This window comes from Sus scrofa, chromosome 1 (genome assembly GCF_000003025.6).
Source record: "Sus scrofa isolate TJ Tabasco breed Duroc chromosome 1, Sscrofa11.1, whole genome shotgun sequence".
Taxonomy (NCBI): Eukaryota; Metazoa; Chordata; class Mammalia; order Artiodactyla; family Suidae; genus Sus; species Sus scrofa.
In genome coordinates, this window is record NC_010443.5 from 163292778 (window position 1) to 163320065 (window position 27288).

Consider the following 27288-nt stretch of genomic DNA (forward strand, 5'->3'; position numbering starts at 1 on the left):
TTGGAAATTAGGAAAATACCTTTATTATTTCTGAAATGTTCCAATATTCAATGTAAAAACCATGATAGTGGCTTTTTCACAACTTTACAAATTATAGAAAAATGACTTTCCACCTTTACAGAAATCACCCAAATCACATAGGGTTCCATGACGGCTGACATGGTACAGGAAGGAGGGGCAGCAAACACAGCAGGTAGAACTGCAGCTCTCTGAGCAGCCTGAGGCTTTTCCCGCACGTGTAAAGCCAGGCCGAGTCCCAGAGACGCAGGCCTGTCTCAAAGGCCAGCCGCCCACAGAAGGCGTGCAGTGTGGCACCAAAGGCTGGCAAGCTGCAATCACGGCAGCTTTGTGAGAACGAGTGCAGGAGGCAGGCCTGCCGCTCAAATCCTCCTCCCTAAAACACGGCCAGGAAAGAGGCTGCAAACACGGGCCAAGTGGTGCTCTGGGTTTAGAAATTTCCCCTTTTACTCAGCTCACAAAGACGAATTTGTCAGAGTTGTGTTTTTTGTTTTGTTTTGCTTTTTTTAAAATCAGAAAACAAACATTTGGTTCCGTCTCAGCTGTCATCAGTAGTAGGTAATTTTTAGAGAGAGACAACTTGAGTTGCTCATTGTTTTTTATCAGGTTTCTGACTCCTTCCTTTCTCATCCATGGTCCGGGCAGAGGGGTTACAGCTGTAGCAGAAGGCTGTTTGTCGATGTGAGAAAACTGTGAAAGTGTTTTGCACTCACATACAAAGGCTGATGGAATTCAGAACGATCCCACCGATTTTTATGAGAAACATGACTGTTCCTCTTGGGTGTCTCAAGTCAAAACAAGGCAACAGCCTAGTGATTTATAGTCCCCACTACACATTTTCTGCCTTCCAGAAGGCATTAGAGAAAAGGCCAGTGTCCGCCAGAAGCGATTGTAAACACCCCACTGACAGCCTGGACACTTTGTTTTTAAATACGGCAGGACTTTCTCCTTTGGCCCTGGCAAAAAAAGCCAACTCCCTAAGACTGTTTAGGAAGAAGCAGAAGGAGATCTCCCCCCAAACCTGAGTGAGGGATCAGTGACCTCCATTGACTAGAGTGTGGCTGAGAGCATCATCAAAGGCAATGGATACATTTATGGCATGTGAAAACTGTCCTGTGGTTGGTCCCCAACCTGTCCCCAGGCTCAACCTGGCTGGACAAGGGGCACGGGAGGTTTGGAGCAAGTTACCGTAAGGCACATGGTTGAAATGGCCCCGACACCAAGCCCAGAAGGATTATCTCTTCGCGCGATTCCAAAAGTGTTGGAAAGCTGAGGAGTTGATGACACTCACTATGAGCAGCAGCAGCAGATACAGGGATATCATGACCGTAAACCAATGGCTGGAAACCCAGGAGAGCTGGCTTGAGGCCCTGCGTCAGGGGGAAAAAAGAGTGATGTTGGAACAAAGAGAAAAACATTTTTTCAAAGTGTATGCAACCACTTCTGGCTCAAAGAAGATGAAATGATGAATTTGAGCCATGAAATGAAGCTTTGTGCGTGCTCCTTCACTCAAAAAATCTGGGACTGTTTGCCCTGATGCTGACACGCCTTTCACCAGAACATTTTCTAAATGTACAAAGACAGCTATGCAATGAGCTCATCCTGATCTTTTCTTTTATAGCTCCTCTTGTACCTCTTGTAACCCGTCTTTTCTTAAGCAAGACTTTGGTATCTAGAAGGATGACCTTGCTAATGGTGTCTGACCAGATGGCAGCAGGTGCAGGGTACTTAGCAAAAGGCTTTTCACTTTCAGACATGCACAGATATCATTTTGAGCAGGGGAAATCCTCTCTGGCCCACTGGGAGATGATCTAAACCATGCAAGTGTGCACTAGAGACACTCCAGGAAGGAGTGGGAAAGAAATGGAATTTTCAAGTAGAAAGAGCCAGATGATTTTAAACCAAAGGATAATGTCCCCCAAACTTAGGAACCTTGTGCCTATTTCCCAGATCTAAGGGGTAAGATTTTACAAGTTTATTGAATCCTGAAGGCTGGAAACCACTTGTGTGTACAAGTAGGAGTCGGGACTATTAACGATAACAATAACCACTTTCCCTGTCTCACCTGCTGCTCATCCCCGTGAGAAACTCCTTCATGGACTCCAACAGTGGGACAAGATGGCAAGTGACCCCCAACCCTGGCAAGCCCTGCATCCCTCAAACACCACCCTGTTGAGATGGATCAGGAAGCCATCCTTCTCAAGATCCTAGGAGCTGGAAGGCCTCGTCTACTGTAAGGTCAACACTCTCATTGTAGAGATAAAGATGAAACCTCTCAGTTCCAGAGAGGAGTAGGTGGTGGTTTGACGGCCACGGAGGTGGACGTGACCAAGCCAGGTGGTACACCATCCCAGCCAGAGCCAGTCACCACCCTGCCTCTCAGCACCACCGAATCAGTGGGTTTCAGGCTGCAATCAGGAACCTAGGTGGCTAAGGGTTTGGCTTCATTCAGTCCCTCAAGTTAAGTCCCTCTTCTTCACTAGCATATATGGTCCCTTAGGACCACGTTTTATTTGACCTGTATACCTCACCTCTTACCTCTCACAGAAAGCAGAGTGCAGTGCTTTACATACTTTATACATAGCTGAGGTCTAAGGCTGGGGTGGGCAGGGTGCTGATCACTAAGAACCCAATACTGTGAATGCAGCCTTTCGTTGTTCTGCACCACATGCAGGGACCGTCCTTCTCACCTCTTGGGCTGCTTCTGCGAGTACACCAGCAGGTACTTCACCCGCAGGAGCTGATTATTGGTGACCACAAAGTACTTTGGAGGGATGTCACCCCCTTCACTGTGCTTGATTCTTGCTCTCCTGCGATCTATCTCCTTGGAATCTGAATAAGAAGATAAAGCACAACTTTACAAGGGGCAAAAAAAACTGGAAGCAAATTGTGAACAGAAATGGGTCGAGTCTCCTGGTCCTGAGGGTGGAGGAACCCCAGGAGGCTGAGGAAGGGCCTGTGTGTGTGTGTGTGTGTGTGTGTGTGTGTGTGTGTGTGAAGGAGGACTAAAAATAGGAGAGTCTCTGACAGGCCAGAATAGGAAAATAAAAGGGATATGACAGAAAAATATAAAACAAAACTGAGTGGGGGAAGCAGAGGGAGTAAGCAGCTTGAGGGCCACAACAAAAAAATAACCTGCAACTAGAAATAGGACTTGATCTGAAACAAGTCTTCTAGCAGGCATTTTAAAGTAACGACTCTGGACTCGAGCTTCTTAGAACACTTATCTTCCACCCTTTGTACCAAGACTTGTTAAACAAAACAAAACGTTTCCTTTTAATAACATGAGAAAGCTGTATCGAAAAGAACCAAAAAACAACAAAAATCCCTACAACAGGCCAAAGCTTCGTGACAGCAGACGTTGCAGGGTTTTGCCCTGATGTTTAATGTCATGGTTTGCAGACATCCTAGGAATTATAAAAGTGAATATTCATGCTGTCTGGTTTGGGAGAGTGGCGTCAGACCTGGGCCTGTTCCTCAGGACTCCAGTTGTTTTACATTAGAGGCCAGGAACAGGCAGTTTCCTCAATTCTCCTTTTCTCAGCGGAACCAACAGGCCAGCTCTGGAGACTAGAAGGATGGTTCTGTGACTCTTTTGCCTTCGAGGGCCAGGGCGCACAGGGCAAAGGTCTAGGGGACGTATCAGGAGAGTGGAACGAGGTGGCCCACTAGTCATCCCCTCCCTAGAAGGTCCAGGATTTACCCCCACGGCCTCAGTTTATTCCCTCACATCCTCTGAGGGCTCGGGCACCAGAGCAGCCTGGAGGAACAGGGTGTGGACCCAAGTCTTTGGCTTCAGTTTACCAAATATTTATTGAATGTCAAGTGTGTAGCAGGCGCCTTGCTGACACAAGGTGCCCAAGAGGGAATGAGACCCAGTTTCTGCCTTCAAGGAGCTCGTGCTCTGGCCTCACACACTCACATCCATCTTCTCCACCCCTAAAGCTTTCCCTGAGCACTTGGACCCCACGTGACTGCTCCTTCCTCGGAGCTGGACCCCCACGGACCTCATCAGCACCCTCACGCACTCCCTACCCTCTGCCTTGCAGGAAGTGGTGTCTTTACCACCGTGTGTTCAGTCTCTAAGGAGACTGCTTGCTTCCTGAAGGCAGGCCTTGTCCCACACCACTCTGGACCCAGCCCATCCTCTGGCATGCAATGGGTGCTCCACCCAACAGCTGGGCCAAAGGCAAGAGCCTGACACCCAGGGGCCTGCAGCCCAGGCCTGGGCCAAGTGCACACTCACCCTTCTTCTTCGTTTGGCACTTGACATCTGGATGGTCAATGACCTCGCACACAGCCACACAGCTAAGGATGGGGCCGAGGAGGCTGCGCTGCCACCCATGGCCATGGGGGCTATAAATGAGGGCCAGGCTCAAGTCACTGGTGAGGTAGGTCCCTTCCCCAAACAAGGATGTCTAGAATGGCAGAGGTCAACAGAAAAGAGACAGGGCTGGGTGAGTGCAGAGCTGGCAAAGCAAGATGGCACAGGTCTTTCTTCGGCATAGTTGTTAACACAAAATCCTCAAGCCTTTTTTCCCCCAGCAAAAGGCTCAAGAGCAAATAACCTTATGACATCATTAGAGGGTTATTACAAAACACATTCCTATCTGACAACAGTTTAACTAACTGGGGATGTGGCTGACTAACCTGGCAAACTAGTAGCTCCAGTGGTCAAGGCTGAGTAAGAAAAACACAGGTGTAAGAGTCCAAACAGACCCACATTTGAATCCTGCCTATCCCTCTACCAAGCTAGCAAGTCATATAAACTCTCTGGGTCTCAGCTTCTACATCTACAAAGTGGTGATATTACCATCTCCTCCTAAGGACATGGATGAGGATTTGATGAGATGATGCACATAAAGCACCACACAAAACACCTGGCATAAGAGAATGAGACAGCCATTCCACCGCAGGCTCTTATTTGTAGCATATCAGTACTTCCTGCTGCATGAATGTGTTAAACGTGGTTCCGCTGACAGACCTGCAGAAGCCAAGTCATGTCCTTATGCAGAGGAGGGAGTCACACCTGAGTAGGGGAAGTAATCTGAGTCATTACTTGGAAAAGAAATGAATCTCTTAGACCAGAAACTGTAACCAAATAAGGCAAGCCTCATGAGAGGCAGGGTAAGTTTTGCTCTTTGTGTTGGTGAGGACCAAGAAAATGTCCAAGATTCTAGGAGGCAGGTCCCTGGTGGTGGGTGCTAACTTGCTGTCCTCCATAAGGAAGGATGCCAGATTGAAAGAGAAGGAATTCAGGTGAAAAACCTGCAAACTGAGGCTATAGCAGGGGTAGAAAACACATTCTTTGCCCTGGGGAGACATCAATAATCAACTACGATGCCAACATAAAAATATCAACCATTCATACTGGCTCAGAGAACACTGGATGTCCCCTGATCTGACCCCATGTCCATTTCTTCTTATGCCTACCACATATACACCATTCCCTAGACTCAAGAACCATCAGCAGAGGAGCATAACAGTGAGAAACTTGGCATATCTCTACCACGAAAACAACCTCAGAGCTTCAGCTGGCAGAGAGGTTCCCTCAAGCAAGGCTCTCACTGAAATCCCAGACAGAGGAGGCCAGGAGAGCACCCACTTCACCAAAGGGTGTAATGAGATGCTTCTAAGGAACAAACTCCCTCGGGCGTTGAAATGAAGGTTTAGTTACAAAAGTGTAATCTGCAGGCAACTTCTCCAGGCTGCTCTGGCGTGAAGCCGAGGCCCCCTGGATTCCAGTAGCCTGGCTGTGGTAATAAGCTAGGAGCCAGGGTAAACAAGGCCATCATCCTCAGCAAAACCCAACTGCGCTAATCAGCTGCAGCAGTTCTGGGAAAGTCTCTCCAGGCTTGGGACGCCATCAGCCACAACTAAGCCCACAGTTCATGGAGCCAGCCCACCACCCCAGACAAGGCAGATGCTGGCATGACTGGCGGAAAGGCTGCAGCCCTCCAACCACCAGAGTCCCTCTCCACCAGCCTCTAAAAGCAGCCACTGCTTCCTTAGTACTCAAGGACAGGAAGAGCCCTTTGTATACGTGAACTGTTTCAATCCTCTCTGGACACCAGAAAGTGGGCGGTGGCGTCCTGTTTTACAGATGAGGGCACCGAGGCTCCAAGAGGTTAAATACATTTGCCCAGGACAGCAGAGCTGCAAAGGTGGTCCTTCTGCCTCTTATCTATGTTCTTTCTCCTACATCTCCCTGAGGGACAAACTAAGTGCCAGGCACCAAAGGGGTGGTTGATGCTGTTTTGACTCCTTAAAAAGGGAGGAAAGGAGCTCAAGGAGGGAGGGAAAGGACCTCCCTCAATTCCTCCAAGAGCCGACAGTTGGGAGTGTCCCCTCTCGGCAAGTGCTTCCCAAACTTCAATATGCATATGAATCACCTGGGAGCTTGTTAAAGTATGACTTCTGATCAGGTAGTCTGGAATGGGCCTGAGATGCCACATGTCCAACAAGCTCCCAGGTAATGTGGATGCCACTGCTCCAGGGATCATGCTGAGGAGCAGGGGACAGCCACACACTGGGATCACGGGCAAGCTCTAAAAGCATACTGATGCCTGGGCCCCACTCCCAGAGATTTTGATTTAATTGGTTGGGAATCCAGCCAGATATTGGCATTTTTCTTATTTTCTTTTGGCCGCACCCATGGCATGTGGAAGTAACCAGGCCAGGGATTGAAGGTGTTTTTTTTTTTTTTTTTTTGCTTTTTTTGGGCTGCACCCACAGCATATGGAGGTTCCCGGGTTAGGCGTCAAATTGGAGCTACACCTGCTGGCCTATGCCACAGCCACAGCAACACAGGATCCAAGTCATGTCTGCGCCCTACACCACAGCCCACAGCAATGCCAGATCCTTAGCCCACTGAGCAAGGCCAGAGATCAAACCTGCATCCTCATGGATGCTTGTCAGATGTGTTAACTGCTAAGCCATGATGGGAACTCTAGTATTGGGATTTTTAATACCTGCTCAAGTGATTCTAAATGTACAACTACGACTGGAAACCAGTTTTAAATCGATACTCTTCAAACTGCAGTCAGTAAAAGAATCAGCTGGAGATCTTATTAAAATGCATGTTCTGATTCAGAAGGTCCAGGTGGACCCAGGATTCTGCATTTTCAGACTCCCAGGCAATGCTGCTGCTGCTGATCTACAGACCACATTTGGAGTGGCAAGGCCTTGGTGAACCTACCTACCCCACCCCCACCAGCTCTGACCCCCCGATGTCAGTAGGCTTGGGCCCCACCTTGTTCAGGTGGCAGTGCAGGCCATTGTGGATGATGGAATGGAAGTTTTCTAGGCGGCTCCCGTGGAAGGCGTAGATTAGGTCTCGTTCTCCTTTGGTCTCATAAAATTTGGCGTTGGCTGGGTCGGAGTACTCGATTTCAAACAGGAAGTCCGGCACGGGGACAGGCGTGTGAGGGGCACCAGTCAGCTTTTGGATCTTTTCAAACTTGAAAACATGCAGGAAGTTGCAATTTTATTTGGGAAGCTGGTAAAATATGCTGCCAAAATGGCCTCCTAGAGCCTTGGGCTTAACTCCTATGGGCTCTGCTCATGAGAACAACTGGTTTCAGGGAATAAAAACATCAGGGTTTTTTTTTTGTTTTTTGTTTTTGTCTTTTTGTCTTTTTTAGGGCCACTCCCTCGGCATGTGGAGGTTCCCAGGTTAGGGGTTCAATCAGAGCTGTGCGAATCAGAGCTGTAGCTGCCAGCCTACACCACAGCCACCGCAACGCCAGATCTGAGCCGTGTCTGCAACCTGCAACCTACACCATAGCTCACGGCAATGCCAGATCCTCAACGCACTGAGCAAGGCCAGGGATCAAACCCACATCCTCATGGATACTAGTCAGGTTCATTAACCACTGAGCCATGACAGGAATTCCAAAAACATCAGTTTATAAACAAGCTCAGAGCTTATAGCTCAAGACTGCTTTCCTTTAATGTTTTTTCCTACAGTAGGTTAACTGAGAAGCATAAATTGCTCCTTCTAACTAAAGATCACTTCTAATTTTCATAACACCTTCATGTCTATTTTCCACATTCTATTTTTTACAATGATCTCTGGAGGCAGAAATGGCCACAAACTGTTCCTCCTATCCCTGTCCATTCACCTCTCTGCAATGTGACTTTGCAGCTGGAATCCCACCAAGATCCCATCAAGAGATGGCATCTATTTCTTCACCCCTTGAATTTGGGCTAAACATATGGCAGAGACATGAAAGGGCCAGCCCTTCCTTACCTGCTGCTGGGAACCCTTCGCAAGCCCTGCTAGCCTTCTACAGCCACAGCGGCCCAGCCACAGCGGCCACCCCAGCTGAAGCCCCAGACATATAAGTGAGACTACCCAGGGTGAACCAGCCCTACCCGGAAGAACCACCTGAACAACCTGCAGAATCATGAGAAGCAAGCAGTGTCATTTTAAGCCAGTAGATTTAGGAGATACTTGTTATACAGCAAAATCTAACTGAAACAGAAGGGTAATAATCCTCTTCAGGGCGGAGACCTGAATCAGCATTTCCATGATTTTGAAACAGTTAAGTCACAGCCCCAAACCAGTCTGTGATGAAATGACACAGATAAGGGCAATTTAATAGATCTATTTATACTGATGTAAGGTTTTGCCATGATCCCTTCTCTGGAAGAATTGTCCTTCAGTCTGAGGTCAGGACCCTCCTTCCTTTTTTGTACTAAAAAATATAAAAGGATAATACATGGGAAACTAATATCCTTACTTGGGCATAATAATAAGCTGATAATCCTGGGTCCTGATACTCCATATTTTAAGGGAATTTAACTGGTTCATAATCAAAAGTCAAGAAAAAACTGCCTTATCTACTTTACCTATAGCCCCCAACATCTAGAAGATGCTCAATGCCCTCATGAGAAATGAATAAATGAATGAATAAGGCTAAATTTAACAGACGACAAAAGTGAAACCCAGAGATCATCTAGGAATGAGCAGCCCAGCCTGGACCCTGACCCCAGTCCAGGGCTTTTTACATCACTTTACCATCCAACGAGGAGGATGGTCCCTACACACCAGAATCAAGACACCAAATTCTACACCACTTAAGGAGGATTTTGGTCTTGAGCGGAAACTCATAAAATCAAATGCGCTTAAATTATAATCAACTAATTAAGTGAAGAACAGTACAGACAAATCCCTGCTGCCACTTAGAGGAAAGAGCACCAGATCAAGGATCTGCCAGTGCCACACTCTGGTCCTTGTCATCCCAGCCAGGCAAGAGAAACCGGATTATGGAATGCCTGGCCTGTGCCACTGTCCTGGGGGTAGCACACAGGCTATCACAGCTCCCTTCTGAGGTGACTATTAAGATCCTCAATTTACAAACAGGGAAAAGAAGGCTCAATAACAGGTAAGACTGAAGTTTGAACCCAGAACCTAAGATTTTCCACCTCTTCGGGTTCTGCCTCTTTGCTTCCTAATAGCTGGAATGTTTCTTTTTTCTTTCTTTTTTAATTTTTACTATTTATTGAAGTATAATTGATTTACAATGGAATGTTTCTTTTCTTTTTTTGGCCGCACCCACTGCATGTGTAAGTTCCGGGACAGAACCCGTGCCATAGCAGCAACCTGAGCTGCTGCAGTGACAATGCCAGATCCTCAGCCCACTGTGCCACAGGGAAATCCTACAATGGATGCTTTATAGGCTGTGGTCAAGGGACCTCTTATCAGAATTACCTGGGGGCTTGTGACACCCAACATTTACTGAGCCCTTAGCATGGGCCCTTAGGCATTGTTCTAAGTGAAAAAATTCATTTAATTCTCACAGCCAGTTCCCTGATGGAAGTATACTATTATTTTTTGGCCATGTCCATGTCATGTAGAAGTTCCTGGGCCAGGGACTGAACCCATGCCACAGCAGTGACAACACCAGATCCTTAACCCATTGAGCTACCAGGGTACTCTATGAAGTACACTATTATTATCGCTAACAGATGAGGAAACTGAGGTGCTGAAACACACCTGATAACCTGCTCAAAGTGACACAGCTGGTATTAGAGGGAGAACAGAGCTTTGCGCTGTGAGTGTGCAAGTTCCTGGGTCCCAGTCTAGACAAAGAATCAGAATCTCTGGGGACAAGTTCCAGGAATCTGCATTTCCAACAAGCTACCTAGGTCATTCTGGTGCACAAAGAGGTCCCAGAGCTCTTCAGGCCCAGGAATCTGTGATCCTGCAGACCAAAATCTCACCTCTGACTTTCCTGCACTGTGGATTGTCAGGACCTTTGAGGATAATATCCAGCTCACCAGGTCCCAGGCCCATTTGTCCTCATCTCCTGAGGACTGGAGAAGTTCTTTCAGGTTGGGTAACTTGCTGGCATCTGAAAGCTGAAGGGAGGAAAACCTTCATTAGCAAGGATCCTGGATAAAGTGATAGTAACCAGGTGCCCTCTAGTGGTACATCGGACAGCTTGCACTTCTTTCACGCTCCAAGGAATTTCTGAAGAGGGAGATGCAGAGGTCTTCAATCCCTTTCCAAATACTGCCCAATTCCAAATGCTGTCAATACGGGAAGGGTGTTCTGCAACCCAACTGGTACAAAACCTAATCTGAGCCAGTGTGAGGCTCACTTAACCTTAATCATCCCACTTTGTGTTACTAGTGATGTGATGCACTTTGCTGCAGGCTGCAGGATTAATGTCTGACTATGGGATACACCACAATGTAGATATTACCAACTTCGTGGCATATTTGTATATGTACCCCACTATGAGTGGGTATAGGGTTAGCAAAGCCTTTCCCCTTCAGCACGAGTTAATTTACTGCTAACCTCTTCCCCTTGGAGATCAGATAAAGCATACTACATACATAACCAGGCAATACTGCTTATGGTAAAGATGACCCAGAATAGTAAACTGCATCCAGACAGGAAGAAACTGTGACTGAGGAATACATGGTTTGGGGTTTTCCTGAGTGTGGTGACTTTTCGTGACGACCCCGGCAGCTATGTCTATGGTGATCTTACTAGAGGGACCAGCCCCCAGGGACCATGTGCAGTTCATCTCCTTACACCTGAGCTGTCATTCTCAGGGGCAAAGACTAGCTCCTGGACGTCTCTGTAGACCACAGCAAGAACTTCCACAGAAAAGGAATGCCCTGCTGTGAGTTGTGAACCATCCCAGATCCTTCTCATGGAGGCTGGTGCCCTATGTGGCCTGTGATAGGTGTTGGAAGCAGACAATACTGCCTTTATAAAATCAGGCAGAATCTGAATTTCCAAACAAATTTGGTGCCAGATTTTTGATAAGGGACTGGGGACCTGGACTAACAGAGAGCTACGAGGTATCTATAGCTTTTGCTCAGAAATGGAAACTGACTAGAAACCAAATCTCTCCAGCATGGCATTCAAAACGTCACTGCAGGAGTTCCTGTCATGGCGCAGCGGAAACAAATCTGACTAGGAACCATGAGGTTGTGGGTTCGATCCCTGACCTTGCTCAGTGGGTTAAGTATCTGGGGCGCGCTGCAGTGAGCTGTGGTGTAGGTTGCAGACATGGCTTGGATCCCATGTTGCTGTGGCTGTGGCGTAGGCCGGCAGCTACAGCTCCGATTGGACCCCTGGCCTGGGAACCTCCATATGCCGTGGGCACGGCCCTAAAGAGACAAAAAACAAACAAAACACTACTGCAGACTAGTGCCATCTGTGGACATACCTTCTCCAAGCTTTGCTCACTCGGTCCCCTGGAATGCCCCTTCCCTCACTTCTACCCACCCAGGCACCTCCTCTCCTCCAAACCCGTAAAACATTCAGCCCCAATCCTCCCTCCTCAGAATGGCTAGGACTCCCAGAAACCAAGGGCTATCTCGTGTTTTTCTTTCTCCTGTAACCTGGATGTAGAGGAACGAGCAGACGAATCTCAGATTAAATCCCTATTCCTTAGGCAAAGCACTAGCCTTAGCTGAGCCGCCAGCTCCTAACACAGGAACTCCACTATCTCCACGTGGGTTGTCAGGAGGATTAATGAAGGTAACAGAATCTCAGGACCAGGTGCATATACAGTGCATATCCATTTTTTTAAATTTGTACTTCTTCCTGGACAATATACACCTTTGCTAGGGATGTAGTTGGTGCTTCATAAACACTAGTGGTTCCTTCCCATATTTCTTGTAAGTTCACTTGCTTAACTTGGGGGGGGGGATATTTTTTAATCCATTAGTTGAAAATTGGAAACATTTCAGGGCTACATTATTCTTGTCTCTATTTCTAAAGATTCAATCAACAGCCTCGGGCTATCTCTGATAAAACTATACATGCCTTGTGGGCCATCAGTGAAGATTCAGTTGAAACACAAGGATGCTCTATGTGTGTTGGTGCTGCACAGTAAGAAGGCAGAAAGGTAAAAAATTATGACTTAAAACTATTCCTTGTCATAACAAAGATGGATACAAACTACTAAGGAAAGCAGGCAGGATTCCTGTTGGATAGAGGCTGGGAGCAAAGAGGGTGGTAGGGAAAGGCTTCCCAGGGAGGTGCTATGTGACTGGGTTTGACAGGTAAAGTCACAGAAGCATGGAAGTGCAGCGTGTAGGCAGGGACGTGGATGACAGCAAGCTTAACTGTGCCAGCTCTCTTGCCAGGAGGCCGGGGTCCGAACCTGGGCTCTTACACCCCTTACTGTGTGACCTGGTTAGGTAACCTCCTGTGTCTCAGTGTCCTCAAACATAATGAGATAACATTAGCCACTTCACAGGATCCCTGTGAAGGTTAATCAAGTTAAACCAGTACATGCTTAGAGCGACAGGAAGGTATTAAGTTAGTGGGACTGCCATGATTGTTGTCATCGTTAAATGCAAATGGTTTGGTGTGACTGGAGCCTAGAGTATGGGGGAGGGGTTGCCAGAAGGAGCAGGAGTGAGATCGCAAGCTTGAGATCAGCCTTGGATCCCCCTTGGGGACGGTGGTTTTTGTTCTGCAGGCAACACGGTGGACATGCGTTTCGAATGATACACCCTCAGGTACACCTCAGCCTCTTTTCTGCTCCTGCTCCACACTTGCTATACCAGAGCCAGAGCAGAGTCTTCTCTCCCAGGATTATCATTCCCATTACTCCTCTCAGCTCCATCCCATGAGCTGCAACAGTCCAGACCCAGGCACAAGGGACCTCACAAAAGGACTGTAGGCTAAGCCAGGCCCCTTCTAGGGGTGCAGTCTGTGCAAGTGGTTGAGATCCCTTCCAACTCTGAGCTGGGCCCAGGCCTCACCTGAGCTCCCCTTGGGGCCAGGCCTCTTTCAAGGCTCAGCACACCCCCCTCCCAACCCCACTGCTGCCTGCTGACACAGAGGCCCTATGGGTCCTGCCAGGCTGTCCTCTCCGTCCCCATTCTTTAACCCCTCAACTGGCCTCTCTTATGCCCTGTTTCATTTTTTAAGCTACTGTGAAAAGTAAATCTGCTTCAAAAAGTTAACAAGATTCCTCCTCTTATGACCAAACCGGTCTGTATTTGAGCAGGGCTTTTTAAAGACCAGGCACACAAACAGGGTTATCAGATAAATGACAATTTTTTTTAAGTATAAGTATAACCTATGCAACATCTGGGGCATATTTGTGGTAAAAAAAAAAAAAAAAAAAAAAAAAAAAAACACCTAATTATTGCTTCTCTGAGATTCAAATTTAACTACGTGGCCTATATTTTTTATCTGCTAAATCTAGCAACCCTCCCCTTAACAAGGCCCTTCAGAATCTGGTCTGAACAAATCTGACAACCTAGAAGAAATGGACAACTTTCTAGAAACATACAGCCCACCAAAACTGAATCAAGAAATAGATAATTTGAATAGACTGGTCGCTAGAAATTGAGCATGTAATTTTAAAAAACTCCCTACAAGCAACAGTCCAGGACAAGATGGCTTCACAAGCAAATTCTATCAAACATATAAAGAAAACTTACACCAATCCTTCTTCCTTTTTTTTTTAAAAGGTCTCCACCTACGGCATATGAAAGTTTCCAGGCTAGGGATCGAATTGGAGTTGCAACTGCTGGCCTACACCACAGCCACAGCTGCCAGATCCAAGCTGCGTCTGCAACCTACATCATAGCTCACGGCAACACCAGATCCATAACCCACCGACTGAGGCCAGGGATCAAACACGCATTCTCTTAGAGATACTAGTCAGGTTCATTTACCACAGAGCCACAAAAGGAACTCCCAATCCTTCTTAAACTTTTCCAAAAGACTGAAGAAGAACAACACTCTCAAAGGCATTCTATGAAGCTGCCATCACTCTCATACCAAAACCAGACAAAGATACTACCAGAAAAGAAAATGATAGGCCAATATCTCTGATGAATATAGACGTAAAAACTCAACAAAATTTTAGCCAACCGAATCCAAACACATATAAAAAAATCATATACCACTACCAAGTACGATCCATCCCAAGTTCACAAGGATGGTTCAACATACCCAAATCAATCATCATATACCATATTAACAAAAGAAAACTCAAAACCCACATGATCACTGGAGTTACCACTGTGGTGCAGCAGAAACAAATCCAACTAGTAACCATGAAGTTGTGGGTTCAATCCCTGGCCTGACTCAGTAGGTTAAGGATCTGGCATTGCCATGAGCTGTGGTGTAGGCCGCAGAGGTGGCTCAGATCCTGCATTGCTGTGGCAGTGGCGAAGGCTGGCAGCTGCAGCTCTGATTCAACTCCTAGCCTGGGAACTTCCATAGGCCATGAGTGAGGCCTTGGAAAAAAAAAAAAAAAAAAATGATCATCTCAATAGATGTAGAAAAAGCATTTGACAACATTCAACATTCATTCATGATTAGGAGTTCCCGTCGTGGTGCAGTAGTTAACGAATCCGACTAGGAACCATGAGGTTGCGGGTTCGGTCCCTGCCCTTGCTCAGTGGGTTAACGATCCGGCACTGCCGTGAGCTGTGGTGTAGGTTGCAGACGCGGCTCGGATCCCGAGTTACTGTGGCTCTGGTGTAGGCTGGTGGCTACGGCTCTGATTTGACCCCTAGCCTGGGAACCTCCATATGCCGCAGGGGCGGCCCAAGAAATAGCAAAAAGACAAAAAAAAAAAAGTATTCATGATTAAAACTCTTACCAAAATGGGTATAGAGGAAACATACCTTAGCATAATAAAAGCCATTTATGATAAACCCACAACCAGTACAATACCCAATGGAGAAAAGCTGAAAGCCTTCCCACTAAAATCTGGAACAAGAGAAGGATGCCCACTCTCACCATCTTTATTCAACAAGGTATTAGAAGTCCTAGCCACAGCAATCAGACCAAAAACAAATTTTTTTTAAATAAAAGGTATCCAAATTGGGAGATAAAGGGTAAAAGTGTCACTACACGCAGATGATATACTATATATAGAAAACCCTAAGGACTCCACACAAAAACTAGTCAATCTGATAAACAAATTCAGCAAAGTAGCAGGAGGAGAGGTCAACATTGAGAAATAGCTTGCATTTCTGTTTACTAACAACGAAACATTAGAAAAGAAATATTTTTTACAAACAATACCTTTTAAAATCACATCTAAAAAATACCTAGGAATAAACCTGACCAAGGAGGTGCAAGACTTACACACTGAGAACTATAAAACATTAATAAAAAGAAAGAGGAGTCAAAGAAATGGAAAGCTATCCCATGCTGCTGGATTAGAAGAATTAATATTGTTAAAATGGTGATACTACCCAAAGCAATCTATAGATTTAATGCGATCCCTATCAAATCACCCATGACATATTTCACACAACTAGAATAATCCTAAAAATTATATGGAGGCATAAAAGACCCAGAATTGCCAAAGCAATCCTGAGAAAAAAAAAAAAAAAAAACAAAGCAGAAAGGAGTTCCTGCTGTGGCACAACAGGATAAGTGGCATCTCTGGAGCGGTGGGACACAGGTTTGTTGGATCCCCAGCCCAGCACTGTGGGTTAAGGATTCGGCATTGCCAGTAGGTTGAAACTGTGGCTCCAATCTGATCCCTGACCACAGAGGGAATTCTATATGCTGTGGTTGGCCAAAAAAGAAAAATAAATAAATAAATAAATAATTTTTAAAATAAAAATATTTTAGGAGTCCCTACTGTGGCTCAGCAGGTTAAATATCTGACTAGTATCCATGAGGATGTGGGTTCAATCCCGGCCTTGCTCAATGGGTTAAAAGATCTGGCATTGCCATGGCATAGGTCACAGATACAGCTCCAATTTGACCCCTAGCCTGGAAACTTTCATATGCTGCAGGTGCGGCACTAAAAAGAAAGAAAAACAAAAACAGAAAACAAAAGAATTTTTAAAAAGCAAGAGGCATAACTCTCCCAGACTTCGGACAATATTACAAAGCTACAGTCACCGAGACAGTGTGGTACTGGCATATAAACAGACATAAAAATCAATGGAACAAAATAGAGAGCCCAGAAATAAACCCAGACACCTATGGTCAATTAATCTTTGACAAAGGAGGCAAGAATATAAAATGGAGAGTTCCCATTGTGGCTCAGCGGAAACAAATCTGACTAGCATCTGTGAGGACACACGTTTGATCCCTGGTCTCACTCAGTGGATTAAGGATCCAGCATAGCTGTGAGCTGTGGTATAGGTTGCATATGCAGCTCAGATCTGGTGTGGCTGTGGCTGTGGTATAGGCCGGTGGCTACAGCTCTGATTTGACCCCTACCCTGGAACCTCCATCTATCTCGGGTACAGCCCTAAAAAGACCAAAAAAAAAAAAAAAAAAGCATATAAAATGGGAAAAGGTTTCTTCAGCAAGTGGTGCTAGAAAAACTGGACAGCTGCATGTAAATCAATGAAACTAAAATATACTCTCACACCATGCACAAAAATAAATTCAAAATGGCTTAAAGACTTAAACATAAGATATGAAACAATAAAAGAGAACAGAGGCGAAATATTCTCTGACATAAAAAGTAAAAATGTTTTCTTAGGTCAATCTCCCAAGGCAATAGAAATAAGAGCAAAAATAAATGAATGGGACCTAATCAAACTTACAAGCTTTTGCACAGCAAAGGAAACCACTAAAAAACAAAAAGACAACCTACAGAATGGGAGAAAATAGTTGCCAATGATGCAATCGACAAGGCTTTAATCTCCAAAACACCCAAACAACTCATACAACTCAACAACAAAAAAAACACCCAATTGAAAAATGGGCAGAAAGAGTTTCTGTTGTGGCTCAGCAGATTAAGAGCCAGACATAGTGTCCATGAGGATGCAGGTTCAATCCCTGGCCTCACTCAGTGGGTTAAGGATCTGGCATTGATGCAAGGTGTAGTGCAGTGTAGGTCACAGATGCGCCTCAGATCCCACGTTCCTGTGGCATTGGCTTCGGCATAGCTGCAGCTCCAATTCAACCTCTAGCCCAGGAACTTCCACATGCTATAGGTGCAGCCCAAAAAAGAAAACAAAAATGGCAGAAGACCTGAAAAGACATTTCTCCAAAGAAGACATGGCCTTCATTAATAAGTCTGCAAATAACAAATGTTGGAGAGGGTGTGGAAGAAAGGGAACCTTGCCTCACTGTTGGAAGGAATGTAAACTGGTACAACCACTAGGGAAAGCAGTATGGAGATACCTTAGAAAACTAAATACAGAACTACTATATGACCCAGTAATCCCACTCTTGGGCATATATCCAGACAAAACTGCAATCGAAAAGATACATGCACCCAGATACTAACAGCACCACTATTCACAATAGTGAAAATATTGTGAATGGAAATAACCTAAACGTCCACTGACAGATGAATGGATTAAGAAGATGTGGCACATACACACAATGGAATACTACTCATCCATAAAATAGAACAGAATAATGCCATTTGCAGCTACCTGGACAGAACTAGAGCCTCTCACACTAAGTTAGAAAGAGAAAGACAAATACTGTATGATATCATTTACATGTGGAATCTAAAATAGGGCACAGGAATTCCCATCCTAGTGCAGCATAAACAATCCAACTAGGAACCTTGAGGTTGTGGGTTCGATCCCTGGCCTTGGATCAGTGGGTTAAGGATCCAGCATGGCTGTGAGCTGTGGTGTATGTAGGTCACAGACACGGTTTGGATCTGGCATGGCTGCGGCTATAGAGTAGGCCAGCAGCTATAGCTCCGATCAGACCTCTAGCCTGGGAACCTCCATATGCTGCAGGCGTGGACCTAAAATTAAAAAAAAAAAAATTAAATTAAAAAATAAATAAAACAGGGCAGAAATGAACCTATATACAAAACAGAAACAGACTCACAGGCATAGAGAACAGACTCTCAAGGAAGAGGAAGCAGGATGGACTGGGAGTTTGCAGTTAGTAGATGTAAACTATTACATTTAGAATGGATAAGCAAGGAAGTCCTACTGTATAGCACAGGTAAGTGATATCCAATCTCCTGGGATATACCATATGGAAAATAGTATTTTTTAAAAGAATGTGTGTGGGGGGGTATGTATGACTGAGTCACTTTGCTGTACAGCAGAAATTGGCACAACATTATAAGTCAACAATACTTTTAGAGAGTTCTCACTGTGCCACAGTGGGTTAAGGATCCAATATTGTCACAGCTGTGGTGTAGGTCACAGCTGCAACTCAGATTCCATCCCTGGCCCAGGCACTTGGCCTTGGAACTTTCACACGTGGCAGGAGCAGCCAAAAAAGAAAACAAAAGCCCTATACTTTAATGTATTAATTTATTTTTTATTTATTTATTTATTTTGTCTTTTTGCCTTTTCTAGGACCACTCCCATGGCATATGGAGGTTCCCAGGCTAGGGGTCTAATCGAAGCTGTAGCCACCGGTCTACACCACAGCCACAACAACAGGGAATCCGAACCGTGTCTGCAACCTACACCACAGCTCACAGCAACGCCGGATCCTTAACCCACTGACTGAGGCCAGGGATCAAACCTGCAACCTCATGGTTCCTAGTCAGATTCGTTAGCCACTGCACCATGACAGGAATTCCCCTATACTTTAACTTAAAAAAATTTTTTAAAAAAAGGTCATCATCACAGAAATGCAAATTGAAACCATAAAGAGAAATCATCTCACACCTGTCAGAATGACTATGATCTACCCTACTTACTTACCACTCCTAGGGATATATCCGAAGAAAACAAAAATATTAATTTGAAAAGATATATGCACCCTAATGTTCACAGCAGCACTATCTACAACAGCCAAGAGATGGAAACAACCTAAGTGTCCATGAATAGATGAATAGACAAAGATGTGGTACATATATAGAATGGACTCAGCCCTAAAAAAAGAATGCAGTTTGTCATTTGCAAGAACATGACTGGACTGGGAGGTTATTATGCTAAGTCACTCAGATAGAAAAAAAGACAAATACTATATGTTATCACTTACATGTGGAATCTAAGAAATAAAACTAGTTAATATTACAAAACAGACATACAAATATAGAGAACCAGTGGTTACCAGTGGGGAAAGGGAAGAGGGGAAGGGCAAGATAGGGGTAGGGAATTGGGAGATGCAAATTACTATGTATAAAATAGATAAACTACAAGGATATATTGTACAGTCAGGGAATGTAGCCAATATTTTATAATAACTACAAATGGAGTATAACCTTTGGGGCTCAAATACACCCCAGGGGCACAGATAAGATGAAAATAAGGAAAAAGTGGTTAAGGACTATGTTGAATTGGAGACCCCTGGCCTAGCAAAGGACCCAGCCACCAACTCCCAGCTCTAGCTGCTTTCTGCCCAAGAGCACCCTCCACCCAGGCTGTGGAGCCTCAGATTTTTTTCTTATTTTTAAGAGATCAACAAGCTGCATTTTTTTTTAATTTCTCAATTCCTAAAAGACTAGAGGAAATCAGAACCCATCATCCCACAGGCCACACTTCCGCAGCTTCTGCTCTGAGTAATAAGGAAGGATTCAGCTGGAGAAGCAGTGGGGGGAGCCTGGGTAAGTCCTGAATGGGGCAGTACCTGGGTGGTCACAGGGGATTGAGAAAAGAAGTCTCAGGAAAGGGGCGGTTTGGGTGACTGAGAAGCCAGGGGCAGGGAATTAGTAGGGACTGAGAACAGGTGAAAGAGGGCCAGTGACCTTAGAAAGAGACAATTCAAATCTTGCTTTGAATCAGGAGGGGGCAGACAGTCCAGTGGACACTTTGCAACCATCCCCATCACCATCTCCTGGGGAGGTGGCCCAAGAATCTGTGTTTGCACAAGCTGCCACAGGTGATTCTCATCACCAGGTAAGGGTGGGGATATTCAGGTTTAAATGTTAAGCGATGTTGTTCCAGGAGGGTTGGCAGCAGGAAAGAACATCTGAAAAAAAATCCTTGTCTAGGAAGATTCCAGAGATCATAATTACTAGCTGTGGGTAGAGGTGTTGAAAGGAAAAGAACCAGTGGTCCAGCCCTGGTCATCAGGCTCAGGGGCCTGACAGAGTGACAGCTCCAACAGTACGGTGGGCAGGATGGGTGGACCTAGTGGGCTGCTGAGAGGAAGGCAGGAAAGGTGGACAGCACAGTTATATACAGGCACACCTTGCTTTGCACAAACCTAAGGAGTGAAAATCCAGATTTACTGAAACAGACTGGGAGTGAAAGTCTACAAGAGTCCTCTGTATAAAAAGAGTCATCATAGGGACCTTTTAAAGGGGTGGTTCTCCACCCTGACTACACACCAACATCATCACCTGGAGGCTGGACCGTGGTCTGCCACCAGCCCATATACTGACGGTGACATAGCTGACAGTGACAGAGATGATAAGAGAACCTACACTGCTGAGGTGTTAGGAAGATTACATGTGAGGGAGTTCCCAGCAGCGGAAAGGAATCCGACCAGAAACCATGAGGTTGCAGGTTCGATCCCTGGCCTCACTCACTGGGTTAAGGAACCCGCATTGTCCTGAGCTGTGGTGTAGGTTGCAGACGTGGCTAGGATCCCGAGTTGCTATGGCTGCAGTGTAGGCCAGCAGCAACAGCTCCAATTCGACTCCTAGCCTGGGAGCCTCCATATGCCATGAGTGTGGCTCTAAAACGACATAAGACAAAAAAAAAAAAAAAAATTATGTGTAGGAACAGCTCAGAACAGTGCTGGGTGAGCAGTAAGTGCTATGACTACTGTGTAAGTTTTAGGCACTGTATTATTATTATTATTATTATTATTATTATTATTATTCAAATCTCCCTCTGTAGTGCACCCCAACCTGCTGAGGAAAGGCCTGAATTTCTGGGATGGCCAGGAAGGGAGGAGATGGCTTGGGTTCTCCACAGCACCCTCCTGAAGGCTGAGACACCTTTCTAGCCACATACCAAGCAAGAGTCACATCACACCTCTACGTCTGTATGCTCCCTGCCCCTCTCCTCAGATACCATCTTCGAAAACAGAAATAAAAAGGTAATCTAAGAGAGAATTTTACCTGGAGATATCAAGTATGTACCTAAAGGACACTTACTCATCACACTGAATCTCACTGTTACCATTTCCTCACTGCCCAGCATATGAGTGCCCATGAAAATCATCGATTAATAGAAAAATGTTAAAACCACATATTCTCTGCAAATAACAACCCTCCAGAGTACCTGTCGTGGCTCAGCAGAAATGTACCTGACTAGTATTCATGAGGATGAAGGTTCAATCCCTGGCCTTGCTCAGTGGGTTAAGGATCTGTTGTTGCCGTGAGCTGTGGTATAGGTCGCAGACGCAGCTTGGATCCTGTGTGGCTGTGGCGCAGGCCGGCAGCTGTAGCTCCAGTTTGACCCCTAGCCTGGGAACCTCCATACACCACGGATGTGGCTGTAAAAAGACAAAAAACAAAAACAAACAAAAAAACCCTCCAATGCCCAAGCTCCACCTTAGACCAATTAAATCAGAATCTCTAGGTGTGGGGCTCAGACATCAGTATTTTCTAAAGTTTCCCACATGAGTGCAATGCCCAGAGCCAAGGGTTGTGAATCTTACAAAGAAAGATCTCCCCAGTAAACGTTAATATTCAATTTCCAATCTAGAAATAAGCATCAAAAGCCTTCCTTAAAAAGGTTTGTTAGCCTTTGAGCCAGCAATTTCACCCTCAGAATTTATTTCAAGAAAATAGCTAAAGATGTAAATAATGATTAATGTAGAAGGATGTTTACCACAGCATTATTTACAACAGAAAACGTACTAACATTGCGTAGGAACCCAGAGGCAGGACTCCTAACTGCTGGGAAGTGGAGGCTCAGAACAAGATGAGGCTCCAGCTGTAACTTAGAGGATGAAGGCAAGTTTGCCTGGACAAAGAGAGAGAGGGCATGGAGGGGACAGGCAAGCCCTGGGGTCAGGAAAAGAGTTTATTCATGTTTTAACCCAGACATTGAGGAGTCAGATTGTCTAGATGGTACAAGCCAGAGATTAGAACCAGGAGTGGTGAGAACAGTATGGCCCTCAAGATGGTAGATGGGAATAGGATAGGCTAGATGCAGTGCTTCTCAGGCTTTATTTACCATGCACACAAACACCCAGGAAGCTCCTGAAAATGAACAGCTGGACTCATAAGAGTGAGGAAGGGCCCAACATTCTGCATTTCTAATAAGCTCCCAGATGACACTGATGCTGATGGTCCTCAACCACACTTTGGGTGGCAAGCAGCTGGAATTAATACAAGGGAGCCATTCCCACCCACCTCCCACCCCTAGAAAGGGTCTGCTAATGGAGAACCAAGGTATTTTCTAAGGGAAAACAAAACACCTTACAGCTGCAACACCTTACGGCTTAACACCACAGGATTCTGTGTAAGTGATTCAGGAATGTTAACTGTACATGGGGTAGCTCAACCTGAAGTTTGGGAGCAGGGGGGCAGCCAATGGTCACAACTATAGGACATTCCAAAAATGCTACAGATTCTCTGATCTGACTAGGGCTTAACCAACCCCTGACCCAAAGAACAAGGTCAGAAACCCCTCAGCCTGGGTATCAGGACATACCCAATGTGGTCCCTTAAACATTTGATAAGCACGTCTCAGGCCAGGTGCTGGGAATGAATACAAAGAACGCCTAGTGTAAAACCAAAGAGCTGACTCTGAATAGAAATGCTCTCAAAACAAGGCACCCGAGCAATGATTGGGGACTTCAGAGGCTATGAAAGAATAAGGCCAGAGCATGGTTCAGCAGGGGACAGGCTCAGGAAAGCAACAGTCAATAAAGTAATTCAAGCCAGAGCTCTAAGTATTGGCAAACTCACCAATGTGTTACAGGGATGTCATGACACTTCAGAGTGTGAAGGAAATTAAATTTAAAATGGTTGAAAATGATACACTGTTTCACATTACTTCCAAATGCTTTTAGCCAAACAAATGAAAATGGTAAACTTTTTAAACAGCTCCCTACCTTCTTCAGGTAACCATAAAATGATCCAGAAGGCCAGTCCAGACCTGATTCTCTTTTAAAAGTTAACCTTTGAGTCAGAGACACAGGTGCAGATGCCAAGTTCTCTACAGCTTTTCTGTACCTCATGCAACGTGGCAAAACGAAACCTCAAGTGTGTTTACCTAAGAACGTGTGCACCCCCCAGAGGTCATGCCTGGTGAGCGGCCCCTCTGCAGAAAGCTTCTGAGAGCCATGCCTACAGACAGCTGAGAATTTGTGCAGCCTGGGCTAGTTCTCCTTACACTGGTGCCCAGGAAGGAGTACGGCAACAGGACAGGATGGTAAGAATCTGTCTCTGTTTCTCCAGGGGCCACCTAAAGGGTGCACTGCCTAAAACTGGCACAAGGAGCCCTGTGAGGAGAACAGTCTGTCCCCACAGAGGAGGTGGGGCTCCTCAGGTTGGGGCTACCTGAATTGCTGACGCTCTCCTGAGGGATTACAGGTGTGAGAGGAAGGGTGGGCCCCAAACTGAGAGCACTGATACCTATGGGGGGACGTGTGACAGGGTGAGCTCTATCAGGGGCGCTTGCACTTTACTCATATCACTTTACTTGCCTAATGAAAACAAAATCTTTAGAAAGCATGATCAAATCAAAACAATGCCAAAGCTCCCTTCGCATCTTATCCCACATTCATCAAACACATCTGATTCTGTTTGCCAAGATGACCTTCTACCACAAAGAGAACGGACCGAGCGTTCTAGTCCATTTGGATGTTTCTTGGCAAAAATTAACTGGATTAATTTCTTGGAACTGTGGAGTATCATCTCTGGGGAGTTTGGTCCCTCTGACCCCAGGCTCTTCTCCCCTCCCTACTCCTGAACAGATCCCTCTGTCACCCGGCCACCACAGGGGTCTTTCAGAATACATCCTGGATGCCACACATGCCCTCCCAGCCCAAGGTTAAAATCTACACGTCTGTGCAGGACATGCCCAGCGCTACTTGCTCCAGCTGGCCTCATCTCTTCCTATTCCCCACGACAGCCACACTGAAGTACAGACTTGTCCTTTCTGGTGAGATCCTGGCCTTCTGCCCAGCCTGCTACTCCTCCTGGAATACCCCCTTTCCTCCTCTCAGCTCCTCAAAATCTGCCATGTCCCTAGGCCCTCAGTATGGCATAACCCCCCCTGGTTAAAGCTCCCTGATTCCAGCCAACTCACTGCCAACGCCCAGGGTCCTGCTCTAGGCTTCCACGTTGTAGGGCTCACCCTATAGTATAGCTGAGCAGACTGCTAACCTCCCCCTGCGTCTTTAATTCTGTATTCTTAGCACCTGGCCCACAGCAGAGGCTCCATAAATGTCCACTGACAAAACCGAAAAAAAGTTTCATCCCCAATACTCCGATATCACAAACTCACAAAACTGAATATCTGAATTTACAGAACAAACCATGGAAGAAGTCAGTCTGCTTGCCTTATACTCCCTGTACCCTGAAACATTTGTGCACTGCAGTCAAGGCCTGAGGTGCCTTCAACACATCCCTTGCCTAAGCTGCAATGGACTAGGTAGAGGCCAGGAGGCTGGGCTTTTTCCCTTGACCTCCTGGGAGTGATAGCAAAGAGGGTTACCCAACACTGACCACCTCATCAGAGATAATTTTAAACATCTGTCGATTCTAAACATGATCAAATTCTGTTAGTGTGGTTCATAACATTGAGATTTTCTAGGGAGGAGTTCCCATTGTGGCACAGCAGAAATGAATCTGACTAGTAACCATGAGGTTGCAGCTTCAATCCCTGGCCTCGCTCAGTAGGTTAAGAATACGGTGTTGCCATGAGTTGTGGTGTAGGTCACAGATGAGGCTCAGATCTGGCATGGCTGTGGCTGTGGCCAGCAGCTATAGCTCCAAGTTGATCCCTAGCCTGGGAACCTCCATATGCTGTGAGTACAGCCCCTTAAAAAAAAAAAAAAAAGAGAGAGAGAAAGAGAGATTTTCTAGGGAATTCCCTTGTGGTGCAGCAGATTAAGGATCTGTCATTTTCACTGTAGCAGCTCAGTCACTACTGTGGCAATGGGATTGATCCCTGGCCTGAGAAATTCTACATGCTGTGGGCATGGCTGGAAAAAAAAAAAAAAAAAAAGTGAGATTTTCTAAGGCTGAACGAATTTTTCATTTCTGTGATTAAACTCAATTTATTAATAAGGAGTTATTCTTTTTATATATTGCTGGTTTCAGGATCCTAATATTTTACAGAGGATTTCTATATTTATACTCTTGAGTCATATTGGCCAACAGTTCTCTTTTCCTGTATTATCCTTTCTAAGGATATTATCCTTCTTAAGGATAATACAGGAAAGGATATTATCTCATTAAATTTCAAGATTACACTAGCCAATTTTCAATACTCTGGAAGAATTTCTATAAAACTGGATTACTTATTCCCTCAGTGACTGATAGAACCCACCAATGAAACCAGGTAGTCCTGGAGTTCTAAGGGAAAATCTTTGACTACTACTTCAATGTCTTTAATAATTGTAGGTTTTGATCAATCAATTTGGTTAAGTTATATTCTTCTCGATAATTCCAAACATTTAGATTATAAAAATAACTGATACCTGGAATGCTGACCCTGAGGTGAACTCTGCAAGAAATTGAGTGCTTCGTGAATCATCAAGGAAATAACAGCTCACATGTATACTGTACATGTTATAATCTACAAAAGTACTGCGCATATATTACCTCATCTGAAGATGGAGGTCTGGGTGGCGTTGGTGACTTCTGGTGTCTCATAACTTGCAAAGGGATAACTAACTTCCGGTTGAGCAGAATCAGCTGACGCAAATCAACTCCCCATTACTGACCACACTAGGAAATTTTGGGGAAGCCTATGCAATTGCTGATTTCCTCACTTCACCCGGGGAGTCACTTGTATTAACAAGAGGAAGCAGCCACCTGGTGCTTTAGAAGTGTTCTTAACGCCTAGAAACCTTTCCCCAAGGAAAGTCTGGGGCTGGCACCTTCACTAACACGGATTCCAAGGGCAACGTGGTCTGGGACGCCCGGGTCAGCGCCGGGAAAAAGCACACTTACCAGGGCCTCAAAGTCCTTGCAGTCGTGGCGGGCGTAGGACGCAGGGAAAGGCCGCAGAACCGAGTCGCGCTTGTAGCTCTGCAGGGCCGAGGCGAAGAAGCTGCAGCGGAGGTCAGCGGCCAGCACGTCGCGGCCCGCCGCCTCCCTGACCGCCGCCCAGCCTGCGGGTTGCATCTCGGGTCGCCGCGCGTTGCCGGGAGAGACACGCCGGGTGGGGGCTAGGGCCGAGCCTGCGGTCAGCGCGGAGCTGGGCCCGTGGACAATGGGCTGGACCCGGCCCGGGGTTCACGGACTTGGGGTGAGCCAGGCAGAGGGATGAAGTGACGCGGGTGAGAACGTCCTGACCAGAGTCTCCTGCGGCGGACCGGCCAGTTGAGAAGAAGAACCGGCAGGGACCGCGGGTCGGCGCGGGGGTTGGGCCTGGGGATAATGGGGCCGGGCAGCCGGGAAATCCCAGGCCTGGGGGAGGGGCTATGACATGGGATGAGACGATAACGTACTGACACCTGCCTTCTGAAGGGACGTGGCGCGGGGAGCAGCCCCTGCGGGGACCGCGAGCCCCCTCCCCGTGCGGGGCCAGGCTGAGAGGCCGGCGCCGCGCTGACCCTCCTGCCCCGCCTACGACGGTCGCCGCCTAAGTCCCGGCGCTCTCCAGGCTGACCTCGGCGCTGCCTGCGTTCTGCCAGCGGTGCGCGGCGGCTCGCAGCGTGTCGCCTGCCCGTGGGACTCCCTCGCCCCAACACGTGCCCAGGCCTACCTGCCTGGCCCTCCCCTCTGCCTGGCGCCACCGGCGCCCTCGAGCTCCGCCCAGCCCAGGGAGGGCCCGCCCCCTCCCGAGCCC

General features: G+C 46.4%; 1 protein-coding gene across 5 annotated transcripts; it reads right to left on the reverse strand.

The window, feature by feature from the left end:
• On the reverse strand, window positions 1-27270 carry PARP16 (poly(ADP-ribose) polymerase family member 16). 5 transcript variants are annotated; one of them, XM_005654484.2, is made up of 6 exons: window positions 26448-27269; window positions 10246-10383; window positions 7271-7477; window positions 4265-4436; window positions 2709-2850; window positions 1-1388 (listed from the first exon to the last, which is right to left on the reverse strand). In XM_005654484.2, exons 1-6 carry the CDS (start codon window positions 26619-26621, stop codon window positions 1253-1255), a joined length of 969 nt encoding a protein of 322 aa, XP_005654541.2. In that variant the 5' UTR covers window positions 26622-27269; the 3' UTR covers window positions 1-1252. The 5 variants fall into 5 exon arrangements, with proteins under 5 accessions (XP_005654541.2, XP_020955782.1, XP_020955775.1 ...); XM_021100123.1 differs by lacking the exon at window positions 26448-27269 and adding an exon at window positions 26097-26414; XM_021100116.1 differs by lacking the exon at window positions 26448-27269 and adding an exon at window positions 23378-23659.

What these genes read in the sequence shown, in the direction of transcription:
- PARP16 (XM_005654484.2), bottom strand. Translation starts at nt 26,621, where the DNA reads ATGCAACCCGCAGGCTGGGCGGCGGTCAGGGAGGCGGCGGGCCGCGAC. An exon ending in TGCACTGCCACCTGAACAAG is followed by an intron (nt 4,437 to 7,270) that starts GTGGGGCCCAAG and finishes CTGCCATTCTAG; the next exon opens with ACATCCTTGTTTGGGGAAGG. An exon ending in TCGCAGAAGCAGCCCAAGAG is followed by an intron (nt 1,389 to 2,708) that starts GTGAGAAGGACG and finishes CCCCTGACGCAG; the next exon opens with GGCCTCAAGCCAGCTCTCCT.